Genomic DNA, 22,925 nt, shown 5'->3' with positions numbered 1-22,925 from the left:
CACCGGTACTATTAATTTATGCAAAGTTTATTGAAAGGTTAGGGAGTAGTGACCAGGGGTGGATTAAGTGCATCATAGGCCTGGGGCTGTCTACCCAACTTGGGCCCCCTCCCTCCATTTTCCCCTGAAATCCCCTCTTGCATGTGCTGCCCAATAGATATTTTTTTTCCTTTATGAAGAGGCTGTGGCTCTCCCTGAGCACTTATGGCTTCTGCTAGGCCATGTGATGTCATCGGTCATGTGGCCCAGATGCAGCTCAGTCTCATTCAAGTATTTAGGGCCGAGTTGCAATACCAAGCATAGCCTCTATCAAATAGACAGTGCTGTGCTCGGTAAGCAGCAAGGAGGGCACGGTGCTCACTGGAGCACTGCGGTCTTCTCAACCAGCTGATCGTCAGGGGTGCCTGGAGTTGGACCTCCACCAATCTCATAATGAGGACCTATCCTGCTGCTCTGACCTGCAACGAGGCAAGAGGGAGGAGGTGGGGACTGCAGAGGAGAGTGGGCTTGCAGAGCAGCCCTGAGCAGGTTCACAATAGAAGCTGTGCAGCTACTCAGTTTAGGCGGGACACCACAGCGCCCAGCGCTGCTGAATGCATTCTGTAATATGGGGCGACGTTGGGACAAGAATAGGACATGTTCTATTTTTTTTTTTTGCAGGTCAGGGGAACAGACAAACGGATGCAGACAGCACATGATGTGTTTTCCGTATTCTTTGCGGCCCCATTGAACTGAATGGGTCCGAATCAGATCCACAAAAAATGCAGATCAGATGTGGACCAAAAATATGGTCATGTGCATGAGGCCTTAGACTGAGAATGATATCACGTTTCTGTAATGTCCCCAGTTCCCGTCATATTACGATTCATGACTTACATTCCTTTTAATATCAGTTCATAACCTGTCGTGACAAGCACAATTTTCTATAAGCCACGAGTCAAGAGGAAATGCAGTAGTTGACATTTTATGTCAGGACAGGCACCCTGCTTGTTCAAGTGACGATAAGCAATGAGACTTTGTTCCACATTTTTTAGGCACAAACAGAGATTTCGTGAGAGCATGCCTGTGTCCACTGGTAAGGACTTACTATTTTGTGCTCTCTTGTGGTTACTCGGTTACTTATGTCTTATACTTATCAGTTGCTGTCAGCTGTTCTGGGGAGGATGACCAGAATCACTGACTCATGATCAGGGTCAGACATAAAGTACAAGCAAAGTCACTTTTCCTCTGACTCAGCGAATTTAAATTTTTAAGTGTAGCAACATTTCATAACTATTGCAGGGTCATAACAATGAAATTATTTATTTATTTTATGCACTTATATAGCGCTGACATATTCCGCAGCACTTTACATACTTTTGCATCAGGCTGTCCCCAACAATCTAAGTTCCCTATCAGTATGTCTTTGGAGCGTGAGAGGAAAAGAGAAAACCCGGAGGAAACCCCCACAGACACGGGGAGAACATACAAACTCCATGCAGATGTTGTCTTTGGTCAGATCCAAACCCAGGTCACCCAGCGCTGCAACGCAGCACTCTATGGTAATCATAGAGAACAATTTTGAAACACAGTTGAACCGAGAATGGTGTCCAGTGAGGGTGGTATTACATGCCCGATGTTTGGCCAGTGCGACCTCTGATGAAACATAATAACACATCCATTGGCTCTGGTTTGTACCAGCCAGATTACACAGACCGATTCATGCTGAATGTGGGAGGAACAATTGCTCCTGCGGTCATTCCTCCCTCATTCTAGTCCGTTCATTCTGATTACACAGTGAGATGTGCTCCCAATAATCAGGCATATTTCATCCTGACAAAGGAGCGTTTGACTGTTCATCAGCTGATTGACCACCATACTTACCAACGCTTAAGCTGGTAAATTTGGGGCATCTAAACCCTGTCCTTAGAATGCCCTGACTTCACCCGGTAATGCCCACTTATGTGCGGGGTTATTAACGCCCATTTATAGCCAGAGACAGACGAAATTTGCCGGGACTGTCTCTGAAAAATCAAGGACAGTCTCGGCAAATTTGTGACAGTTGGTAACTTTGGACTACTGGATTATATAAGACAATTATCGGGAACTAGCATTTCTATGAATGTTTGACCCTGATAATTGGCCCCGATTATCATGCACTCTAATAGGGGTTTACCTCAGGATAGCCAAGAACCCCCAAAATTTTAATCCCCTTCCTTACACCGCATGCTTAATAGAGGGTTGTGCCACCCAGCTGAATGACTGGGTCGATTTGAGTATTTGGTCATTATTGTTATGATTTATGGGCATAGGAGCTTGAGATGTTATGGCTGACCTCCAACTTATTGATCATTATTTGTATAATTTGTTAACCCTTAATAAAGCACAGTGGCCATATTTGTTCCAAGAGATTTATGTTGGTCTCTTTGAGTTACACGGGCAGATTTCATTTGCATGGCTTGAACATCCTGCTTCTCAGTTGTGAAAGTAGCTGTCATTTTGTAATATATTTCTTTTACCTTCATTGCTCCCATCTTCCACTCTGGACTGTGATCACATGACCATGTCCATGTAGCTCTTATTTCTATTTCCGGTGATGTTATGTCCATGGTCGTGTCAAAGCAGCAACAGGGGTAGTGATAGGGGAGTGTCTATGTAACTATCTGGGTGGGAGGAGCTACAAACTAGCTGGGCGTTAGAGGCAGTGCTGGAGCTGAAGTTGAGGAAGGAGAAGTGCATCATGGGTTTGGTTGGATACAACAGAAAGTGCTACATACAGCATTTAACTGACCAGAGTGATTTGCTTACATGGCGAGACCAGGTCAAGAAAGTCCAAATTGAAAAAAAGTATGTAGAAGATGTATATGAGGTAAGCAACTACATGAGTATATACAGTACAGACCAAAAGTTTGGACACACCTTCTCATTCAAAGAGTTTTCTTTATTTTCATGACTATGAAGGCATCAAAACTATGAATTAACACATGTGGAATTATGCCACCTTTTGCTTTGATTACTGCTTTGCACACTCTTGGCATTCTCTTGATGAGCTTCAAGAGGTAGTCCCCTGAAATGGTCTTTCAACAGTCTTGAAGGAGTTCCCAGAGATGCTTAGCACTTGTTGGCCCTTTTGCATTCACTCTGCGGTCCAGCTCACCCCAAACCATCTCGATTGGGTTCAGGTCCGGTGACTGTGGAGGCCAGGTCATCTGGCGCAGCACCCCATCACTCTCATTCATGGTCAAATAGCCCTTACTTTCAAAGTTTTCCCAATTTTTCGGCTGACTGACCTTTATTTCTTAAAGTAATGATGGCCACTCGTTTTTCTTTACTTAGCTGCTTTTTTCTTGCCATAATACAAATTCTAGAAGAACCTAGAATATGACATATTTTCAGTTGTTTCATGCTTGTTTGTTATGTATATAATTCCACATGTGTTAATTCATAGTTTTGATGCCTTCAGTGTAAATCTACAGTTTTCACAGTCATGAAAATAAAGAAAACTCTTTGAATGAGGTGTGTCCAAACTTTTGGTCTGTACTGTATGTTAAAAAGCAAAATAATCAAACCCCTTGAAAGAGGACATGTAACCTCTCCTGACATATTAAATATACTTCTAAACACTTAACTAAATAATTTTATTCCCTATATAACAAAGATTTAGGAGCATCTTTTCTTACAATTCTATCTCTCAATAATTTTTAATAGAAGTTTGTCAATGAATTTGCAACTGTGTGTTAGCAGAGGGGGTGTTCTTGCACGGTCTAACACTAGTCAGTCAGTGCTACCACTGTGATAACTGTGCAGGGACATATCTCCAAATGTCAGCCAGTTGTCGATTTAATAATTAACCTTTAGTAGCAATAACTGAGGAATGTAGGAACATAGAGTTATATGAAAAGATGCTCCATAATAGTTATTGCATGGACAATGCAATGTCTAAAACAGACATGTCTTATCCAAAGGAAGATCAGCTGTGTTACCTTTAACGAATGCTTATAGGGAGTCTGTAAGCAGTTTTGAACCCCACAAAACTGCTCACAGCATTATAAGGGAGCAGTGTAAGCATACATGGGACAGGGGCAGAACTACCGCCATAGCAGCCGTAGAAACGGCTACAGAGCCTGCCGTGACAGCGGTGACCAGACCGTCATGGATGTCTGCCATCCATTATGGCCTGGGCCTCATTTACCGACATGTCCATGGACTGTGCGCTCTCCTACTCACAATGAGATCACTGCATCACGCCTACTGTAGATAGGGGGATATGTTGCTTTCATCGGGAGAATGCAGAATTACAGTTTTATATCTTATTAACACCACAGGGGCTTCTCTAATGTAAGGGAGACACTAAGGGGGAAGACTACTGTGAACGGGGACTCAAGGGGCATAACTATTGTGTGGAGGATGTAGTTAATGTGTGGGGTAACTAAGGAGCCATAACTAGTATTGTGTGGGAGCACTAAGGGGACATAACTACTGTGTGAGAACACTATGGTTGCAATCTACCCTGTGGGGGCACTAAGGGGGCATAAATACTCAATGTTGGTGGTTGTGTGGTCTTGACTACCTGAGGGAGGGAGGGTTGCAGGGAACATGCTTGTGTGGTAAGGGTGGTTCAAAAATGTGCTATATTGCCCAGCCTTTTCTAGTTACGCACCTGACCTGAGACAAAGGTCATGCAGATTGTATGAAGAAATCAAACTTTTAATGACCCACTGCTCTCTGGGAGTGCCCTTTTCTTAGTGTTCAGTGCCCTTGGCCCTTGGCATTGAACAATTTCCCTTCCCCTCTGTTCTGAATGAGGGCTGTAGATCTTAATCAGGAGACTGCTAGAGTCGTCACTAAGAACAGTTGGGATGGACTAAGGAACTGTTCGGGCACTAAACAGGAATGGAATATGGTACTTGTGATCATGGTGCAGGTATGACCATCACCCCAGGTATGCTTGGACTGTTGTTGTGTCACTTATTTGGTGCAGTCATCAGTTTTCATTAGGTCAAAACTGTTTAAGACTCCCTTTAAATGAATAAAATTTTGCTTTAATCTTAGTTTAGTTTTAATGTAATTGGTTTTATTTTGGTTAGTTACCTTTCCTTTAGGACTCTTCTCATTAGCTGGATACATGAAAATTCCACCGTATACAAGAGTTCTGTGAACGTCAGCGACCATTGAACCAACATACCTGGAGCTGTACGGAGCGCTGCCATCCTGAAGAGAGAGGAACAGTTTAACCGCTCATAAGGCTGGGGCTACATGGTGATCTTGGCCAACAGTGTCACACCACTGTATGCTATTTGTATAGCAATTTTAGACACCAGCTTCATTACGTAGAATAGGCTGGATATGCACATTAGTTAGTGCTATGTTTCCTGATCCCCCCCCCCCTCATACACATTCCTGCTTGGCGAGCAGACGTGTGTCCTGTATGGGTAGAGGGCGGAGAAAGGCGCAGTTAGACTCCACTGACAGCAGATTATATCCCTAAGAAGTGCCCGATCCTTATCTCTCCTGACTTTTGCCATCAGGACAGGGTTGGGAGATCCTTATGCATAGAGATGGTTGGCTGGTCTCAACGGAACTGACGGGTTTGGCCTACATGGGCAGCTTAAGAAATCTGCACATCGATAGGATAGATTGTTTTATGACTTTGACCAAAGAGAATATATATATTAGGAAATTGAAGCAAATACCTCTTGGAGCTGCATTTTATATTTATGCTTTCAGTTTCTAGCTTTGATACTGAGGAACATCTGTTTATATACAGTAGTCCCATAACTTTCACTTTGTGAAATGTGAAGTAGACACGAGCCTGGCAGACAGCCTAGGGTTCCCTGTATGACTTAATAGAGATAAATCTCCACTAGGGATTTCCCCTCATCTACTTTATTCAGCCTAGTACTTCAGCACATAAAAAACATCCAATAAGAAACAACACTAAAAGAAAAGACTAAAAGTGAAATCATGCATATGCTGTAGGAACCCAGCAATGAGTAAATGACAAGGTTTTGCTAGTAAAGAGGCCATACACCTTTAACACTGCATGCACTTGCAGGGCTAATATGCACATTTTATTTAATTTAAAGGGCACCTGTCACTATAAAAATGCAGTGCAATCTGAAGACATGATGGTATAGAGCAGGAGGAGCTGAGCAGACTGATATATATAGTTTTATGGGAAAATATTTAGTATAAATGACATTTTATTCATCTAAATCTGTGCTCTTTCTGAGCTGAAGCGTCACCTGGGCTGCCCTACTAAGTGGCTGACAGCTATCTGTGAATGCACTCACACAGGAAAGGTCTGCAACATGACTGAGGGCTCGTTCACACAAACGTGTGCTGCCCGTTGCCGTATTGCGGACCGCATTTGCGGATCCGCAATACACGGGCACCGTTCCGTGGCCATTCCGCATCACGGATGCGGACCTATTTATTTCAATGGGTCCGCAAATCCGGAGATGCGGAACGGAAGAACAGAACGGAACACTATGGAAGCACTACGGAGTGCTTTCTGGGGTTCCATTCGGTGCTTCCGCACCGCAAAAAGATAGAACTTGCTCTATCTTTTTGCGTAACGGAAGGATCGTGGACCCATTCAAGTGAATGAGTCTGCGATCCCCATGCACCTGCCCCACGGACGGTGCCCGTGCATTGCAGACCGCAATTTGCGGTCCACAGCACGGGCACCACACATTCATGTGAACGAGCCCTGAGGCTGAAAATGAAGATAGATTTAGATGAATAAAATACAAATTAGGCCGAGTTCACATCCCAGTTTAGTTTTCCACCCTTCTGATCCATTAGAATGGTGACGTGTTCCCTTGTATGCTCCCTGGCACCCTGCACGGCCACCACTGCATCTCCTCGCTGCTTGGATCAAAACATCCAGCAACGGAGAGGGGAACAGCCAATAGCAGGCCGCGACACTGACCAGCCTCAAAGGGGCTCATCCTTGTCACGGACTGCTATTGGCTTCTACCCCCTTCCCAACCCCATCGCTGGATGTTTTGATCTGAGCTACAGGGAGATGCAGTGACAGCCGTGCAGGGATCCGGAGCGATGCGGGTGCCAGGGAGAAGGTAAGTATAATCCATACAACTCCTTTAAAAGAAGTAGCTAGTCTGAAAATTCATTATATTCAGCTTGTTTTACAAAATATATGACAAAAAATGTGCTTACTGGAGGAAACTTTTTGTTTTGTAGGTACTCTGTTATTGCGGGGTCAAAGTATTTTGCATATCCTTCATTCAGACTGTAAATCTTTCCTTTCTTCTTTATTTTCACATTTCTGTCAACCAAAACAAATTCTCCCAGTGCCTACAATAAAAGAAAAAAAACTCCACAATTAACGTGTTCATTATCAAATCCATCACTTATTGTTTGTCCTGTGTTCAGGTACATCATTTGCCATACTTACCGGATCTAACATGAAGCAGTCCACTCCCTGGCCAGTAGAGAGCGCCACAAGTGTAGCACTTCCATATAGAGCATAGCCTGCTGCTACAATGTTTCGCCCAGGCTGGAGAACATCTTGCTCACAGGGTTCAGTTTCTGTTGTCTAAATAAGCCGGACACGTACAACATACACATGAGAGCAGAGACCAGTTTGTGTGTTAATGTATGGCAACTTGTCTATATCTACTCAACAACACACTGGGGAATAAAAAAAAAAAAAGCCTGAAGAAGGGAATCTCTGGGCAAAATAAGAAAGAAATCAGCAACCTGAGCGAGCTGTAGTTCTCTAATCTGTAACCATTTTATAGCTGTTCTCAGTTAAAGGTCCTTTTACAAGGTTATCGGCCAAACCGCCTATCATAAGAACACTCATTCTCCATCATTGACCCGTGTACACATGGCAGCGATGATCGTTCATGCTGGATGCAGCTTGCACTGGCCCATGTAAAAGGCCATTAATTCAATTGGACTCGTCATGCTCTTAAATTGTACAAGATTACAAGTATATAATGGTTTTAAAGTAGACTTTCATAAAAATGATGCCTGATGATAAAGCTGTTGGCACTGGTTCCCTTCTGCCACATGTGTACTGTATACAGCGTAGCTTCCCGGGCATGCAGACGCTTCCCTCATTTCCAGCGGATGGTTCATGTGCAGTCATTTTCCAGAATATGTAAACAGCTGAACACACACACTAGTCTGCTACTATATCCCCATAGCTTGTAATGGAAGCAGGAGGACATAAGACATAGAATGTAATGTACTTGAAGGCCATATCTCATGAAGTGATCAGATGACCACCATTGCTCTGGAATATGGGTGCACAACCTTGTCTGGTCCACTGGGCTACAATAAAGCATTAACATCTGAGACATTTATGGCATATCAAGAGTATATGCCATATATGTCTGATAGATGCAGGTTCCATTTCCAGGACTCCCAACTACTGAGAGGATAGGGATCCCCTTCTCTGCCAATTAGCACCCCAGAAAGGAAAAAACAAGCAAAACCATACATATTTAATATACCGGTAATGGTACTGACCCATAGAATAAATGTAACACGATTGTGCAAAAAATCATGCAAGGGGGGCAAAAGTCAAGACTCCCTTTTATTTCAGAAATGTAAGGGAAAATGAAATATCTGAATACCCCAGCGAGCAATGGGTGAGGGGGCCTATCTTTTAGGCTATGTCTAGAACATGGAACTAGAAAGGGGGCAGTCACTAAATAAAACTTAACTTTTAATAGTATAAAGAGGTAAAAATTAAGCCCCTACAGACAACCAACTAGTCATTGGTGAAGGACCGTCAAGAGCACTAAGGATAACCATCAAAAGGCTGGGTGGGTGCCCAAACCGTCTGTTAGACACAGAAAGACAAAAAGCTATTGTCTCCCCATTGTAAAAAATATGTTTCCACAAAATGGTGTAGGACCAAGTGTCACCATTGGTCACGGATGGCACCTAAACCAGACTGGCCGGTGGCTAGTGAGGCCCAAGGGGGAGGGAGGTAGTGGGTGTTCTATACTTGGTTCTACACCATTTTGTGGAAACAAAATTTTTGCCTGGTTTCCATCAGTGGCCATTTTATGGACAGGACCTACAGTCAGGTCCATAAATATTGGGACATTGACACAATGCTAACATTTTTGGCTCTATACACCACCACAATTGATTTGAAATGAAACAAACAAGATGTGCTTTAACTGCAGACTGTCAGTTTTAATTTGAGGGAATTTACATCCAAATCCGATGAACGGTGTAGGAATTACAACAGTTTGTATATGTGCCTCCCACTTGTTAAAGGGAGTCTGTCACCTACATAACATGTTTTAAACTGATGTAATAGCTCTGTGGGAGGCAGATCCATAACACTGATGGTGTCACGGAACCATGAACCAGACGTACAACAAGGGATAAGTGAAAATAAGAAGGCTTTATTGAAAATAAAGCTGTAAAGCAAAAGTCCAAACGGATGGCGAAACCGAAGCAGAGTCTTTGCGAAGCCAGAGGTCAGGAACCAGAAGGGTAGTCAGACGAAGCCAGGATCAGGAACCAGCAGGGTAGTCAGACGAAGCCAGGATCAGGAACCAGCAGGGTAGTCGGACGAAACCAGGATCAGGAACCAGCAGGGTAGTCGGACGAAACCAGGATCAGGAACCAGAAGCAGCAGCAGTCTAGAAGCATGTGAACACAGGAGGACCAAGCAAGGAACTGAAGCCACAGACCTCCTATATATATGAGCTAGGCATCCAGCTCCTCCCAGTGGGAAGGAGGAGCCGCAGGGTGGGAGGCTACAAGAAACCCAGAAACCAAGATGGCCGCCAGCACATGTCAAACGAAGGAGAACAGCAAGAAGGTAAGACCATGACAGATGGTACCCATGTTTAGTTTTTCAGAGCCTCCAAAGTACCAAAAATGAAGTTTTAAAGATATGCAAATTACCTATCGCAAGTGCCCAGGGGCGGAGAGTGTGCTGCAAGTGCCCAGTGCTCCCCGCCTTACTTGCTCCTGACTCCTCCCCTCTGTATTGTGCGGCCAGCCCTGTATCCTTGCGGCGCCATTCTCATCTCCATTCATAATCTAGTGCCTGTTCACTTCACGTAACGGGCCCGGCGGTGAAGCGCACAGGCTCTGGATTATGAATGGAAACGAAAATGACGCCGCAAGGATACAGAACTGGCCGGACGATACAGAGGGGAGGAGTCAGGACCAAGTAAGGCGGGGAGCACTGGGCACTTGCAGCACACTCTCCGCCCCTGGGCACTTGCGATAGATAATTTGCATATCTTTAAAACTTCATTTTAGGTACTTTGGAGGCTCTGAAAAACTAAAAATGGGTACCATCAGTGTTATGGATCTGCCTCCCACAGAGCTATATCATCAGTTTAAAACATGTTATGTAGGTGACAGACTCCCTTTAAGGGACCTAAAGTAATGGGACAATTGGCTTCTCAGCTGTTCCATGCCCCGGTGTTTGTTATTCCCTCATTATCCCAATTAGAATGAGCAGATAAAAGGTCCAGAGTTCATTTCAAGTGTGCTATTTGCATTTGGATGCTGTTGCTGTTAACTCTCAAGATGAGATCCAAAGAGCTGTCACTATCAGTGAAGCAAGCCATCATTAGGCTGAAAAAGCAAAACAAGCCCATCAGAGAGATAGCAAAAACATTAGGCATGGCCAAAACAACTGTTTAGAACATTCTTAAAAAGAAGGAACGCATCGGTGAGCTCACCGACACCAAAAGACCCAGAAGACCGCGGAAAACAACTGTGGTGGATAACCGAAGAATTATTTTCCTGGTGAAGAAAACACCCTTCACAACAGTTGGCCAGATCAAGAACACTCTCCAGGAGGTAGGTGCATGTGTGTCAAAGTCAACAATCAAAAGAAGACTTCACCAGAGTGAATACAGAGGGTTCACCACAAGATGTAAACCATTGGTGAGCCTCAAAAACAGGAAGGCCAGATTAGAGTTTGCCAAACGACATCTGAAAAAGCCTTCACAGTTCTGGAACAACATCCTATGGACAGATGAGACCAAGATCAACTTGTACCAGAGTGATGGGAAGAGAAGAGTATAGAGAAGGAAAGGAACTGCTCATGATCCTAAGCATACCACCTCATCAGTGAAGCATGGTGGTGGTAGTGTCATGGCGTGGGCATGTATGGCTGCCAATGGAACTGGTTCTATAGTGTTTATTGATGATGTGACTGCTGACAAAAGCAGCAGGATGAATTCTGAAGTGTTTCGGGCAATATTATCTGCTCATATTCAGCCAAATGCTTCAGAACTCATTGGATGGCACTTCACAGTGCAGATGGACAATGACCCAAAGCATACTGCAAAAGCAACCAAATAGTTTTTTAAGGGAAAGAAGTGGAATGTTCTGCAATGGTCAAGTCAATCACCTGACCTGAATCCGATTGAGCATGCATTTCACTTGCTGAAGACAAAACTGAAGGGAAAATGCCCCAAGACGAAGCAGGATCTGAAGACAGTTGCAGTAGAGGCCTGGCAGAGCATCACCAGGGATGAAACCCAGCGTCTGGTGAGGTCTATGCGTTCCAGACTTCAGGCTGTAATTGACTTGCAACCAAGTATTAAAAAGTGAAAGTTTGATTTATGATTGTTATTCTGTCCCATTACTTTTGGTTCCTTAACAAGTGGGAGGCACATATGCAAACTGTTGTAATTCCTACACCGTTCACCTGATTTGGATGTAAATACCCTCAAATTAAAGCTGACAGTCTGCAGTTAAAGCACATCTTGTTTGTTTCATTTCAAATCCGTTGTGGTGGTGTATAGAGCCAAAAAATTTAGAATTGTGTCGATGTCCCAATATTTATGGACCTGACTGTACATGTGGACAGCACAAAAGACTTAGCTAACATGGGGACATATCTTATGAAAAAGAGAGCAGAATATCAACAATGGCTACATTATTAATCACTATGCAGTCATCTGACATACACATTGATCAACAGTGACCAGAAAATGGCCAACCCCTTTTACAGCCAAAATGGTGTCACTAAAAATGACAATTGGTTCCACAAAAAACAAGCGCTCATACGGCTACATCGACAGAAAAGCCTTTAGGTTACACTGGAAACCAAGTAAATGTTTGGAATATTATAGAAAGCTTCCCTGTGCTGTGTGTACAGCTGATACAAAGTAGAAAGGGAGTCATTTACAAACAGATATACAACACTTTTTTGGCGTATACCTGTTGCAGATTGTAGCGCAAAGGTTATTTGCACCGCAATCCGTGACTTTTCCCCTTTTACGCAGCTCACGCCAGATCTAAAAAGGGGGCGTGGCATGAGCGGGGGCGTTAATCATTTTCTACTCCTGTTTTAGGTGTAGGAAATGGTCTTAATCTATGCCAGCATGGGAGCTGGGGTGGATTTAAACAAGTGTAAAGTCCGCCTAAGTTATGCAGAGGCCGGCACCTCTACATAACTTAGGAGGATGAACCGCCAGCGCAGGAGGGATGAAGAACGCCGGTCTTCATAAATGTCCCCCAAAGTGATTATCATTCAGATATGAGCAATTTCTAATGCCCACAACAATAACTGCTGTGTAAACAGATAAAAATGCCATCCATTGCTGACAACTCATATGTGGTCGGTCAAACACCCATGTATGCACGCAAGTCTATGAGATGTACACAGAACGGCACAATATGGCTGCCCAGAGACAGCTTACTAGTATCACTTCAAGTAAACAGCCCCTTCTGATATATTTGTCTGCAGCGCACACCCATGGCATTCCACAGTGACAAACACGGGTGGTCATTTCTGGATCACACCCCCTAGTAAATGTTTAAACCTCTTTTTCCATGACAAAGCAATTCACTGCAGCTCAGTGTGAGGAGCCATAAGGAAGCCATTGTGATTCCCCCTTACAGGAGCTTGTAGGAATATGGGCCTGGGAGGAGCAGTGTTGGGCGAGGACAAGTGGATCCGCAAAACACATACGGATGTGTGAATGGATTAGCGAATAACTTACTTTGGCTCATTGGAGCCCATACATTTTAATAATGTACAGAGACGAATCTCCGTACAGTATTCCGAAGTTTTGAATGAAGCGACTTCGGATAAAGCATCCGAAGCTCGCTTCACTCAACACTAGACGCAATGATACATCTAGCTAAAAATATCTGCCCACAAAAAACCTGGCGGGCATGGTGCAAAGCACCCTAAAATGGCAAAAATATGTCAAATTTGGTGCGAGTGCCTACTCCACTGACAAAACAGGCAAAATCACTCCACATCTCTGGCGCAGTGCACTTGATACATTACCCGTAAGTTTACACCATCTATAGGATTAGTAAATTCGCCCCATGTACTATTCCAGGCAAAACTTGTATGACCTTCCAGTGTACAGATCGTATGCTAAGAAGCAGTAAGTTGTCCTCTCGTCCACAATGCAATAAAATCATAATGTCAAAGTATAACAATCTGTAATCGTACCTTTTTGTAAATGGCAAAGATTGTTCCAATCGATGCTAAGCAGTCTATGTTGGAAGAACCATCAAGAGGATCAAAACACACGACGTATTTACCCTGAAAGACATGAAGTCACTAATCAAAGAGATCAGAAATATACAAACAGCTGCATAACTACAGCGTACAAAAATATGTGAAAATGGGGAAAATATGATACATCATATATCAAAGATAGATAGATAGAAATAAATAAATCAGGGAGCAAATGCTGGAGTGCCAGCGGCTGAAGGGCGATCCCACAAGGCCAAAAATTAAAAAAAATTAAGAAACTCTGCGACACTTCAGTGAATGTGCGTTTATTCACCCGGTATCATCAGTTTCATGAAACATCACATGATATCGGGTGAATAAACGCACATTCACGGAAGTGCCACGGAGTTTCTTTATTTTTAGATAGATATTTACACGCAGATAATATAAGGTCACAAGACTCTCACACATGTAACTTATAGTATTTCTTAAGCTACAGTGCCACCTGCTGGTAACTCGTAGTAATGCATATTTGAAAAATGTAAAATAATTGACAGGTGCATTCAAGGCTTTTCTGCATTTCAGGATTAGAAAATCTGCTCATAAATCTTATTCAAAAGTAGAATCAGATCAAGATGCAATGGAGAGGCGAAAAATTCCCTAATATTTTCTTACAGAATTTCATGGGGTTCCGTGCCTCCGTTCTGTTCCGCACCGCACCTTCCAGATTGCCGATCCATTCAAGTGAAAAAAACGGCCTGTGCCAGTATATTTCAGACCCGCTGTTTGCGGGCCACAATAGGGCAACGTCCGGCACATGTTTGTGTGCAAGAGCCCTAACTCCGAGATCCCATCCTCCTGTTGATCTAAAAAGATGTGAGCCAGGATGGGGAGCCACTCTTGGAGATTCACCTGACTGGCCATCACGTAATACTACATTGTACTTGCTGCAGGGGAAACGTCTGGCCAGACAAGGCTTCAAATAGATGAAAATCAACTTTTTGCTGGGAGTGCGAAGATCTGACAGCTGCCGAGGCTGCTATTTCTAAAGGGATTGTAGGAGTTGAAACAAGCCGTTTACCCTTCCAAGACATACAATGTTATTTTATATACAGCCACACGGTTAGAATTTTTTTAAATTCACTTAAGGCTTTGGCTTCCAAAACTGCATCAGGAAACCTGACCTTGTATGATTAGAGTTTACAATGCTATCAAATACATGTAAACGGCTATAACACCAACACCGGCCCATTTAAAGCATTTATAAATGTAGCATATTCATTTATCATATCGTGCAGGATGTTTTTTGTATCTGTTTTTGTGATGTTTGTCCATTTAAGGCCTCATGCACACGACAGTTGTTTTTTGCGTCCGCAAATTGTGTGTCCGCCAAAAAACCCAGATGCGGCATCCGTTTTTTTTGGAGGATCCGTTTTTTCCCCACAGATCCCTTGTAATAAATGCCTATCCTTGTCCACAAATGTGAAAAAAGTAGGACATGCACTATTTTTTTTGCTGAAGGGAAACACGGACAACGGACGCGGAACACAAACGGATGAACTATCAGCATTTCTTTGCTGACCCATTGAAATGAATGGGTCTCCATTCTATCCGCAAAAAAAACTGAACTGAGGCCGAGAAAAACAACTGTCGTGTGCATGAGGCCTAAAGCTGTGTAATAGTGTATTTACATGATGAATAAGCAAATGACAATTATGGCTACCTGTCCTATATGTCCTTGTAGATATTAACTCAGAACTATTCAGATATCCGTTTCAGTGCAAAAACCAAATCATTAATCAAAAACACAAGTCCATAAAACCTGCAAAAGTGAACTTTGCTTTATGTGTAAAAAGTTTGTGCTTGCTTTTTTCTTAGGGTTTAACTGCAGTGATATCATTGTGTCAGTCCTATGACTGGTAAATGATTCATAGCTAGCTGGGCTTCTGCCTCTCTTGTCTTGTGAATGAAGCAAGTATTGAAAAACAATGTCACTTCATAAACCACCTTTTATATAACAGAACAGAAAAACAGCAGTGAGCATGTCCTACAGCCTTTTACCCGCAAAAATATCTATCGGAACCTGCTCGGTGAGCACAGACATGATTATTATACATGAACATACGTATAGTATATCCCTCACAACGCAGGTTAAAGGGGTCTTCCAGTATCTAGATATTGATGACATGTGTAGAAAATCATACTTGATTCTCGGCAGCATTTTTGCTCCCCCCTTCTCTCCCGTGGCACTTCGGCTCTCAGGTCTCCCCTTGTGTCAACATCTGGTTTGACGCAGGCCACATGGACGGTGCATCCAATGACTGGCTGCAAAGGTGATGTTTCCTCCATGCATCATATCACTAGGTCATATGATGCATGGGGACTTCACTGAGGCCAGTCATTGGCTGCCTGTAGTGGAGTGAAGGATCTGGAACAGGGCGACAGGGATCAGGTAAGTAGGATTTCTTCCTCAAGTCCAGCCATGTTGGGGGTCTGCCCAAAAAGCCCATAGAGGCTGAACAATCTCTTTAACACCTAGAGTGGTTTTGCTAGAAGTAGCATACAACCATATTTATGCCCATGTATTTCCCAATTGGCAGCACCATCAGCATGGATAGCTGCTGTTAGGAGAACAAGTGGTTAGGGGGACAATGCTTCTGCCAATTATGTGGAGGTGTGGGAAGGGGGACAATGCTGCTGCAAGTTGGTGATTTAACACAATTTAACAGTGTGACTGTTATAGGGAGAGAGCTGCAGGAGAAAACTGCCAGTTTGAAATAAATCTAATAGAGCAATTGGAGGAATGAATAGGGAGAGCTCTGGATCCATGTGAGGTACAGGACTGGTTCAAGCTTTATTAAGAGATTCTCATGCACTATATGATGTTTGATTTATTTTTTACAACAATCATGGCATAACCCCTTTAAGAGTAAGGGACCACCATTGGAATACCCAGCAGAATAAGTGAAATAAAAAAATAAATAAAACATAAATAATGCCTCAAATATATCATTTTGACAAAAGTTGCATCATACACATTAAACTTGTTCACAGAATTCTGTACGATGATCACTGACCCTCATATCTTTTGGTATAATGACGATTTCCTTGTTTTCCTCAGAAACCAGAGCACACGTGGAAAATGAGGATTTTAGCATATTAATCACAAGATCATTAGACAGCACATCCAATTTCTTCACTTCATCTCCAGTTACATTCACACTTCCAGCAATACCAAACCTAAATGTGCAAAAAGATCAAGAGTCACCTAATAGGTATTAAAACCAGGTTCATAATCTGCAACAGGACTCCCCCCAATTATCACGCACTCCTACCTGTCCTGGGTGTACGTCATAAGTCACTCTCAGCAAATTCCACCAGGGGACTGGGATGGACTTGCAACTTTTGGCTAAAGTATAAAAGGCTTTTTGGGAGAAAAGTGGAGCAATTTTTAATTTTGTTGGTGGAACATGCTTGGCGACACATTTAGAAATTTATGACATTTTTTATGTGATTTGCACCATTCCCGGCATTTGATACTTACTAAAGGGCATACAGATGCCTTGTGTGTGGAGTTAAATTTTTTAGCCGGATTTATTACTTGCGGCATTTTGAAATGTCCACTCCAGTCCCTTGGTGGAGTAGAATCTATGTGAAAAATATTTGGGGTCATTTACTAACCAGAAATACGTCTATATTGGGCGTATTTCTGGCACAGATTGCGGCACAAAGGTTATTTGACCCTGCTCACTCCAGGTCTAAAAAAGGGGGGCGTGGGCCCGTCTCATTCATCATTTTCTACGCCTGTTTTAGGCAAACCATATTAACACATTTGTTTCCACAAGCCAGTGCCCAGGCAACTATCAGGAATGAACTGAACATTCCTAATAAATACCTTATCATCAGCAAAGGTGAGAGCTGCATTTACATGTAGCAATCATCTCCTTGGTATGGGGATGATCGGTCATCCGTGTACAGATTTATTTTTTGCCAGCAGCAGATCCCCGTTTACACAAGACACTCTGCTTCCAGCAAATGATTTTATGTGCCACATCAAAGATGCTTTTACCCAATGGACAAGCGTTTGCTCCTCATCGACTGATCAGCGGCACCTTTGCACAGGGTAATTATCGAGAACTAGTGTACGTACCAACAATCATTCCTGAAAAATTTGATAACTTTACGCCACCTTTCGGTTGACTTCCTTTGTGCTAAAAATTTGCTGCAGTTTTTGTCTTAGCTCTTTGAAGCATATTAAGCCGCACGCCTTTCCCACAGAACCATGCCCCTTGTAGAGTGAGATGCAAAAAGGGTCTAAAACACTTAAAGGGGTTCTGCACTTTCATTTAACTGATGATCTATCCTCTCGATAGATCATCAGCTTCTGATCGGCCGGGGTCCGACACCCAGGACCTCCGCCGATCAGCTGTTTGAGAAGGCAGCGGCGCTCCAGCAACGCCGCGGCCTTCTCACTGTTTACCGCCGGCCCACTGACGTCACAACCAGTATCAACTATCGTGGGCGCGGCTAAGCTCCATTCAAGTGAACAGACCGTCAGTTAAATGAAAGTGCAGAACCCCTTTAATAATGTGGTGAAATGCATGCACCCCAGATGTTTGGTGGAAATTCTGGCGCATTAAGCTTAGTAAAACACCCCCATTATGTTGCCGTGATCACAGGGGTATCCAATACTAAAAGGTAGCCTTAAGTTTCAGAAGCTAACTTTGAATAATTGTCACCAATCCAGAAGGTGCGGTACGGAACTCTACGGAGTGCTTCTGTGGGGTTTCTCTCCGTTCCTCCGCGCTTTTCTTGCAGTGCAGACCATCAGATAGAGATCGCAGACCCGATTCAAGTGAATGGGTCCTGGGTCGGCAATTTGAGGTCCACAGCGCTGGCCCAGTTGGCACACATTTGTGTGCATGAGCCCTAACTTGATGAAGAAGCTAGAGAGAGTGTTCAAAAACACAGCAATATTGTTGTTGTTTTTTTGTTTTTACAACATATTATCATGTTACACCCTGTCTATTTGTGCTCACAGAATATCCTAGAAGCCACATCCTGAAGTTATGACCTTTCACCCAGATTGTTTTTACAAACTAGATGAACAGAAGTGAAGGTTGACAGCCCAGACATCAGACTGTTAAGTAAACATACAAGGCATGCTTAAAAGCGCCTGCAAAAAAAAAAAAAATCATGAGAGATTTAATTTTACTAGTTTGAAAAATAAAAGAAGTGAGCAACAATGTTATGCTAATTTTTAGGAGGTCCACAGCAATAGGAACCCAAAACCCAATAAGAGCACCACATATTAAGTGCAAGGTCATTATACACAACCCTTTTAGCGCCAAAGTCAGTAAAAATATAACGGAGACCTGCACCACTTTGGTCCGTGATGCAGACCAAACACGCCATCTATAGCACAGCAGATGGTGCAGAGTGCTGACAACAGGAACAAAAAAATATACAATTTTCTTGTGTGACATTTAGTCAATTCACTGCACAGCATAAGGGCTAATGCACATGAACGTATTTTCTTTCCGTTTTTTTGTGGGGACCATATGCGGAACCATTCATTTCAATGGGTCCGCAAAAAAAACTGAAGTTACTCCGTATTATCGTTCCGCAAAAAAATAAAACATGTCCTATTAATGTCCGCATTACGTACAGGGATAGGACTGTGTATGCATGAGCCCGAAATGACATGTTGTCATTATTCTTTAGGTTGGCCCAATTTCAGCAAGGGCAAATTGATATATTTTTTAACGTTTTATTACTTTTGCACCCTTTAAAAAGATCATTTGTTTTGGTGAACTTGTGTAAGGGTTTGTTTTTTTGCAAAACAAATTGTAGTTTTCATTGGCACCATTTGTTGTACATATAACTTTTTGATGTGTCTTTATTCTATTTTTGGGTGTTGGGATGAACAAAAATCTGTAATTTTTGCATGGTTTTTATTATTATTTTTGTGGTGGTCATTGCTAACTTTCTAGTTCTTTTTGCCTCCCTCTGCTAACTATCTAGATACTGGGGGACTCAATACTGACCGCGGCATTTAGGAGGCTTCAGCAGTGCTCCAGAGTCTTCCCTGTGGCTGCATTCTTGTAGTAACTGCACGGTCACAGGGATTTACAGCACCATCAGATTACAGATATTAGATAATGACATGTTTATGACATGTTACCAGACAGTTGCCACAATAGGCAGGGAAATGGTTAAATATTGTCATCAGGAATTGTCACAGGTCTTCAAATCCTGCCTAGCACACTACAGTTACATTTAGGCTGGACTACAGGGTGATTTGGGATAGACGGACCAAAGATCATTGTATAGCACTGCCTGAATTGCAAATAACGCAAGTCAATGTGTTCACAGTTGCAAGTTGCAGTGACCCCAAAAAATCCAATACTACTGGATTTTTTTGCAACTTTGGGGTCCCAGTCGTGGAAATTTGCAAGTTGCATTGCAACCCCATTCACTTTGTTGCAAGGCTGAAGTGATACACATATAACCTTTAGTTTACACAACACTTGTCGTGGCCAGAGTAGCCCCAGCCTTCGGCCTCATGCACACGAACGTAGGGCCGTCAAATGCAGATCCACATCCGACAGCCTGCACCGCAACAAAGTAGTGCATGCACTACTTTTTTGAGGTGCGGAGGCATAGAGAGACACCCCACGGAAGCACTCCATTCTGCACGACCTTCTGGATTAGGGCTCATGCACACAAACGTATTTTCTTTCCATGCCCATTCCGTTTTTTTTAACGGATCGTATGAAGAACCATTCGTTTCAATGGGTCCACAAAAGAGATGCAAGTTACTCCGTGTGCATTATTGTCCCCATTACGGACAAAGATAGTACTATTAGGGACCAGCTGTTCCGTTCCGCAAAAAACGGAATGCACACGGACGTCATCCGTGTTTTTTGCGGACCGCAAAATACTTACGGTTGTGTGCATGAGCCCTTAGGGCTGTATTAGAACTGGAGATAGTCGAGCAGATCATCGTTAACAAGGCTTACTTCGTGAAAATACCTTACCCCTCGTGACTTCCGGGGGTGTGCGCCTCAACTCCCGGGGGTGTGCACCTCAGCACATGCGCACTACCACGGCACGGGTAAGGTAAAATTACATTGAGCGCTGACTCACGGACACCCCGCGTGCACCGTCAGGGGTAAGGAGATGTGACAGTCTTTTCTCCTTACCCTCACACTGCGCACGCTCGGATTGTGAAATATCCTTTTACTCCCAGCACTATCGGCCATCCGGGGGCTGGGTGGTGGGTGCAGCATATTGGGGGGCATAACCCTAAACCAGGCATCCTCAAACTGCGGCCCTCCAGCTGTTGTAAAACTACAACTCCCACAATGCCCTGCTGTAGGCTGATACCTGTAGGCTGTTGGGGGATGCTGGGAGTTGTAGTTTTGCAACAGCTGGAGGGCCGCAGTTTGAGGATGCCTGCCCTAAACCCTAACCCTAACCCTTGTGAGGGTAAGGAGATTTTATAATCCGCGTGTAAGGGTAAGGAGAAAAGACAGTCGGATCGCGTTACCCCTGATGGCGCACGCGCGGTGTTCGCGAGTCAGCGCTCCATGCAATTTTATCTTTCCCGTGCCGTGGTAGTGCGCTTGCGCTGAGGCTCACACCCCCGGAAGTTGAGGCGCACACCCCCGGAAGTCACAAAGGGGTAAGGTATTTTCACGAAGTAAGGATTTATGTTACAACAAGTCAGCAGAGCTTTACTGCTCTGACCTCCTCCTGACCAGTGACCTGCAGAGTTAGCCAGTTAGGGATTACCGTAAGTCTTCCAGGGACCAAACTGAGCCGGTACAGACCCAGCAGACAGTGAGATCACTAACACTACAATAATCATAGGTGACTGCTGTGTCTGCTGGCTGAGGCTAGGCGTGTCATATATGTGTAGCAGGGACAGGGTTATTAGAAGGTGTGCTGGTGTGTGTTTATATACAGTGTATATATATATATATATATATATATATATATATATATATATATATATATATATACACACATATACACACACACACAGCTTACTGACTACACAGCAGCCTCCATATGTTTCCTACCACTCACAGACACATGGTTGAAATTCAGGGAATTCAGTCTTTGCCCTTCATTGCCCTATTATTACTAGCGTATTTCTAATAGGGCAATAAGAGACAGAGACTGAACCCTCTATATATATTTTTATAGATAGATATATAGAGAGAGAAAGAATGAGATCTCTCATATATATATCAAACTGGTGTAAAGTAGAACTGGCTTAGTTGCCCATAGCAACCAATCAGATTCCACCTTTTCATTTTGGAGAGCTCCTTTGGAAAATGAAAGGTGGAATCTGATTGGTTGCTATGGGCAATTAAGCCAGTCAGTTCTACTTTACACTATTTTTTTTTTAACCAATTCCAGCTCTGTAGATGTGTAGCACAGTGATCACCTTTTGGTGTCAGCTATATAGCTGATACATTGCTCAAACTGACAGGTGTGAACTAGATCCAGTTCTGCCATTTTAACCCTTTGGGGGAGGGGGCCCAATTCTGAGTTTTGCTATGGGGCCCCATGATTACTATGTACGCCCCTGCATCCAACCCCTACTTTGTCTGTTGCTGACGTCATATTTTTATACAAATATTTCCATATTTTTCTTCAAAATAAATGACTGGAAAACCGGACCTAAACTCTGTGTGTGTGAATCCAGCCTTTCTACTGTGTTTACACAGTCATTAGATAAGTCTTCTCCAATGGGGTTTTCTATATTGATGATCTATCTTCAGGATAGGTCATCAATATCTGCTTGGTGGGGGTCTGGCTGTAGGCACCCCCGCTGATCACCTGTTTGAAGAGACGCTGCGCTCCTGCTAGGTCAATGACGCCATGTTCATCGGTCACATGACCTAGTTGCAGCTCAGCCCCATTAAAGTAAATGGGACTGATCTGCGATACCAATCGCTGCCACTATACAATGGCACTGTGCTTGGTAAGCTGCGAGTAGGCAGCTGCCTCTTCAAACAGGGAGTCGAACCCCATCAGTCACATATTGATAATTCTAGGAATTGGTCATCAATAGGACTTTGGAAGTAATATGTGACACCACTCTGAACATCTTCCATTTATTTATCCAGTAGGATTTTTTAGATTAGAACATATTTTACAGTAACAAATGCAGTTCAGTTTAAGCATACAGTATCATACTGCTAGTTAAAAAGACTCACATGTGAGCAATGCCAGCTTTTCTCACGGCAGAAGAAATGGCTTTTATAGCAGTCAGCATGGAATTGAGTAGTTGTGTGAATTCCCCGGTACCCTTGGCTTCTCTTCCCCTTTCCATGACAAATCGAGTAAGGGTTAACATATCCGTTTCAAATGGGCTTCTGTCTGACATTGTGCTGAAAACGAGCGTGCCTTGTCCTCAGAAGAATGGGATAAACTAAACTGGAGGTCCTTGCCTTCCTGTAGCTGCTTTAACTATCCACACGCTTCCAAA

At 43.4% G+C, this 22,925-nt stretch overlaps 1 protein-coding gene across 1 annotated transcript in view; it reads right to left on the bottom strand.

Moving 5' to 3' along the window:
• Positions 1–22,925, bottom strand: part of LOC120989103 (fructose-1,6-bisphosphatase isozyme 2) — a 37,586-nt gene extending 14,661 nt beyond the window's left edge. Inside the window, exons 1-6 of the mRNA XM_040417000.1 lie at positions 22,654–22,925; positions 16,498–16,660; positions 13,415–13,507; positions 7,400–7,540; positions 7,162–7,299; positions 5,071–5,190 (exon numbers count right to left, since the gene is read on the bottom strand). Of these exons, the coding sequence (XP_040272934.1) occupies positions 5,071–5,190; positions 7,162–7,299; positions 7,400–7,540; positions 13,415–13,507; positions 16,498–16,660; positions 22,654–22,823 (825 nt within the window). The 5' untranslated portion in view covers positions 22,824–22,925. The remainder of the gene's footprint in view (positions 1–5,070; positions 5,191–7,161; positions 7,300–7,399; positions 7,541–13,414; positions 13,508–16,497; positions 16,661–22,653) is intronic.

This window comes from Bufo bufo, chromosome 2, assembly GCF_905171765.1.
Source record: "Bufo bufo chromosome 2, aBufBuf1.1, whole genome shotgun sequence".
NCBI classification, from domain to species: domain Eukaryota; kingdom Metazoa; phylum Chordata; class Amphibia; order Anura; family Bufonidae; genus Bufo; species Bufo bufo.
The sequence above is the reverse complement of the archived record's forward strand: the minus strand, read 5'-3'. Positions and strand labels throughout refer to the sequence as shown.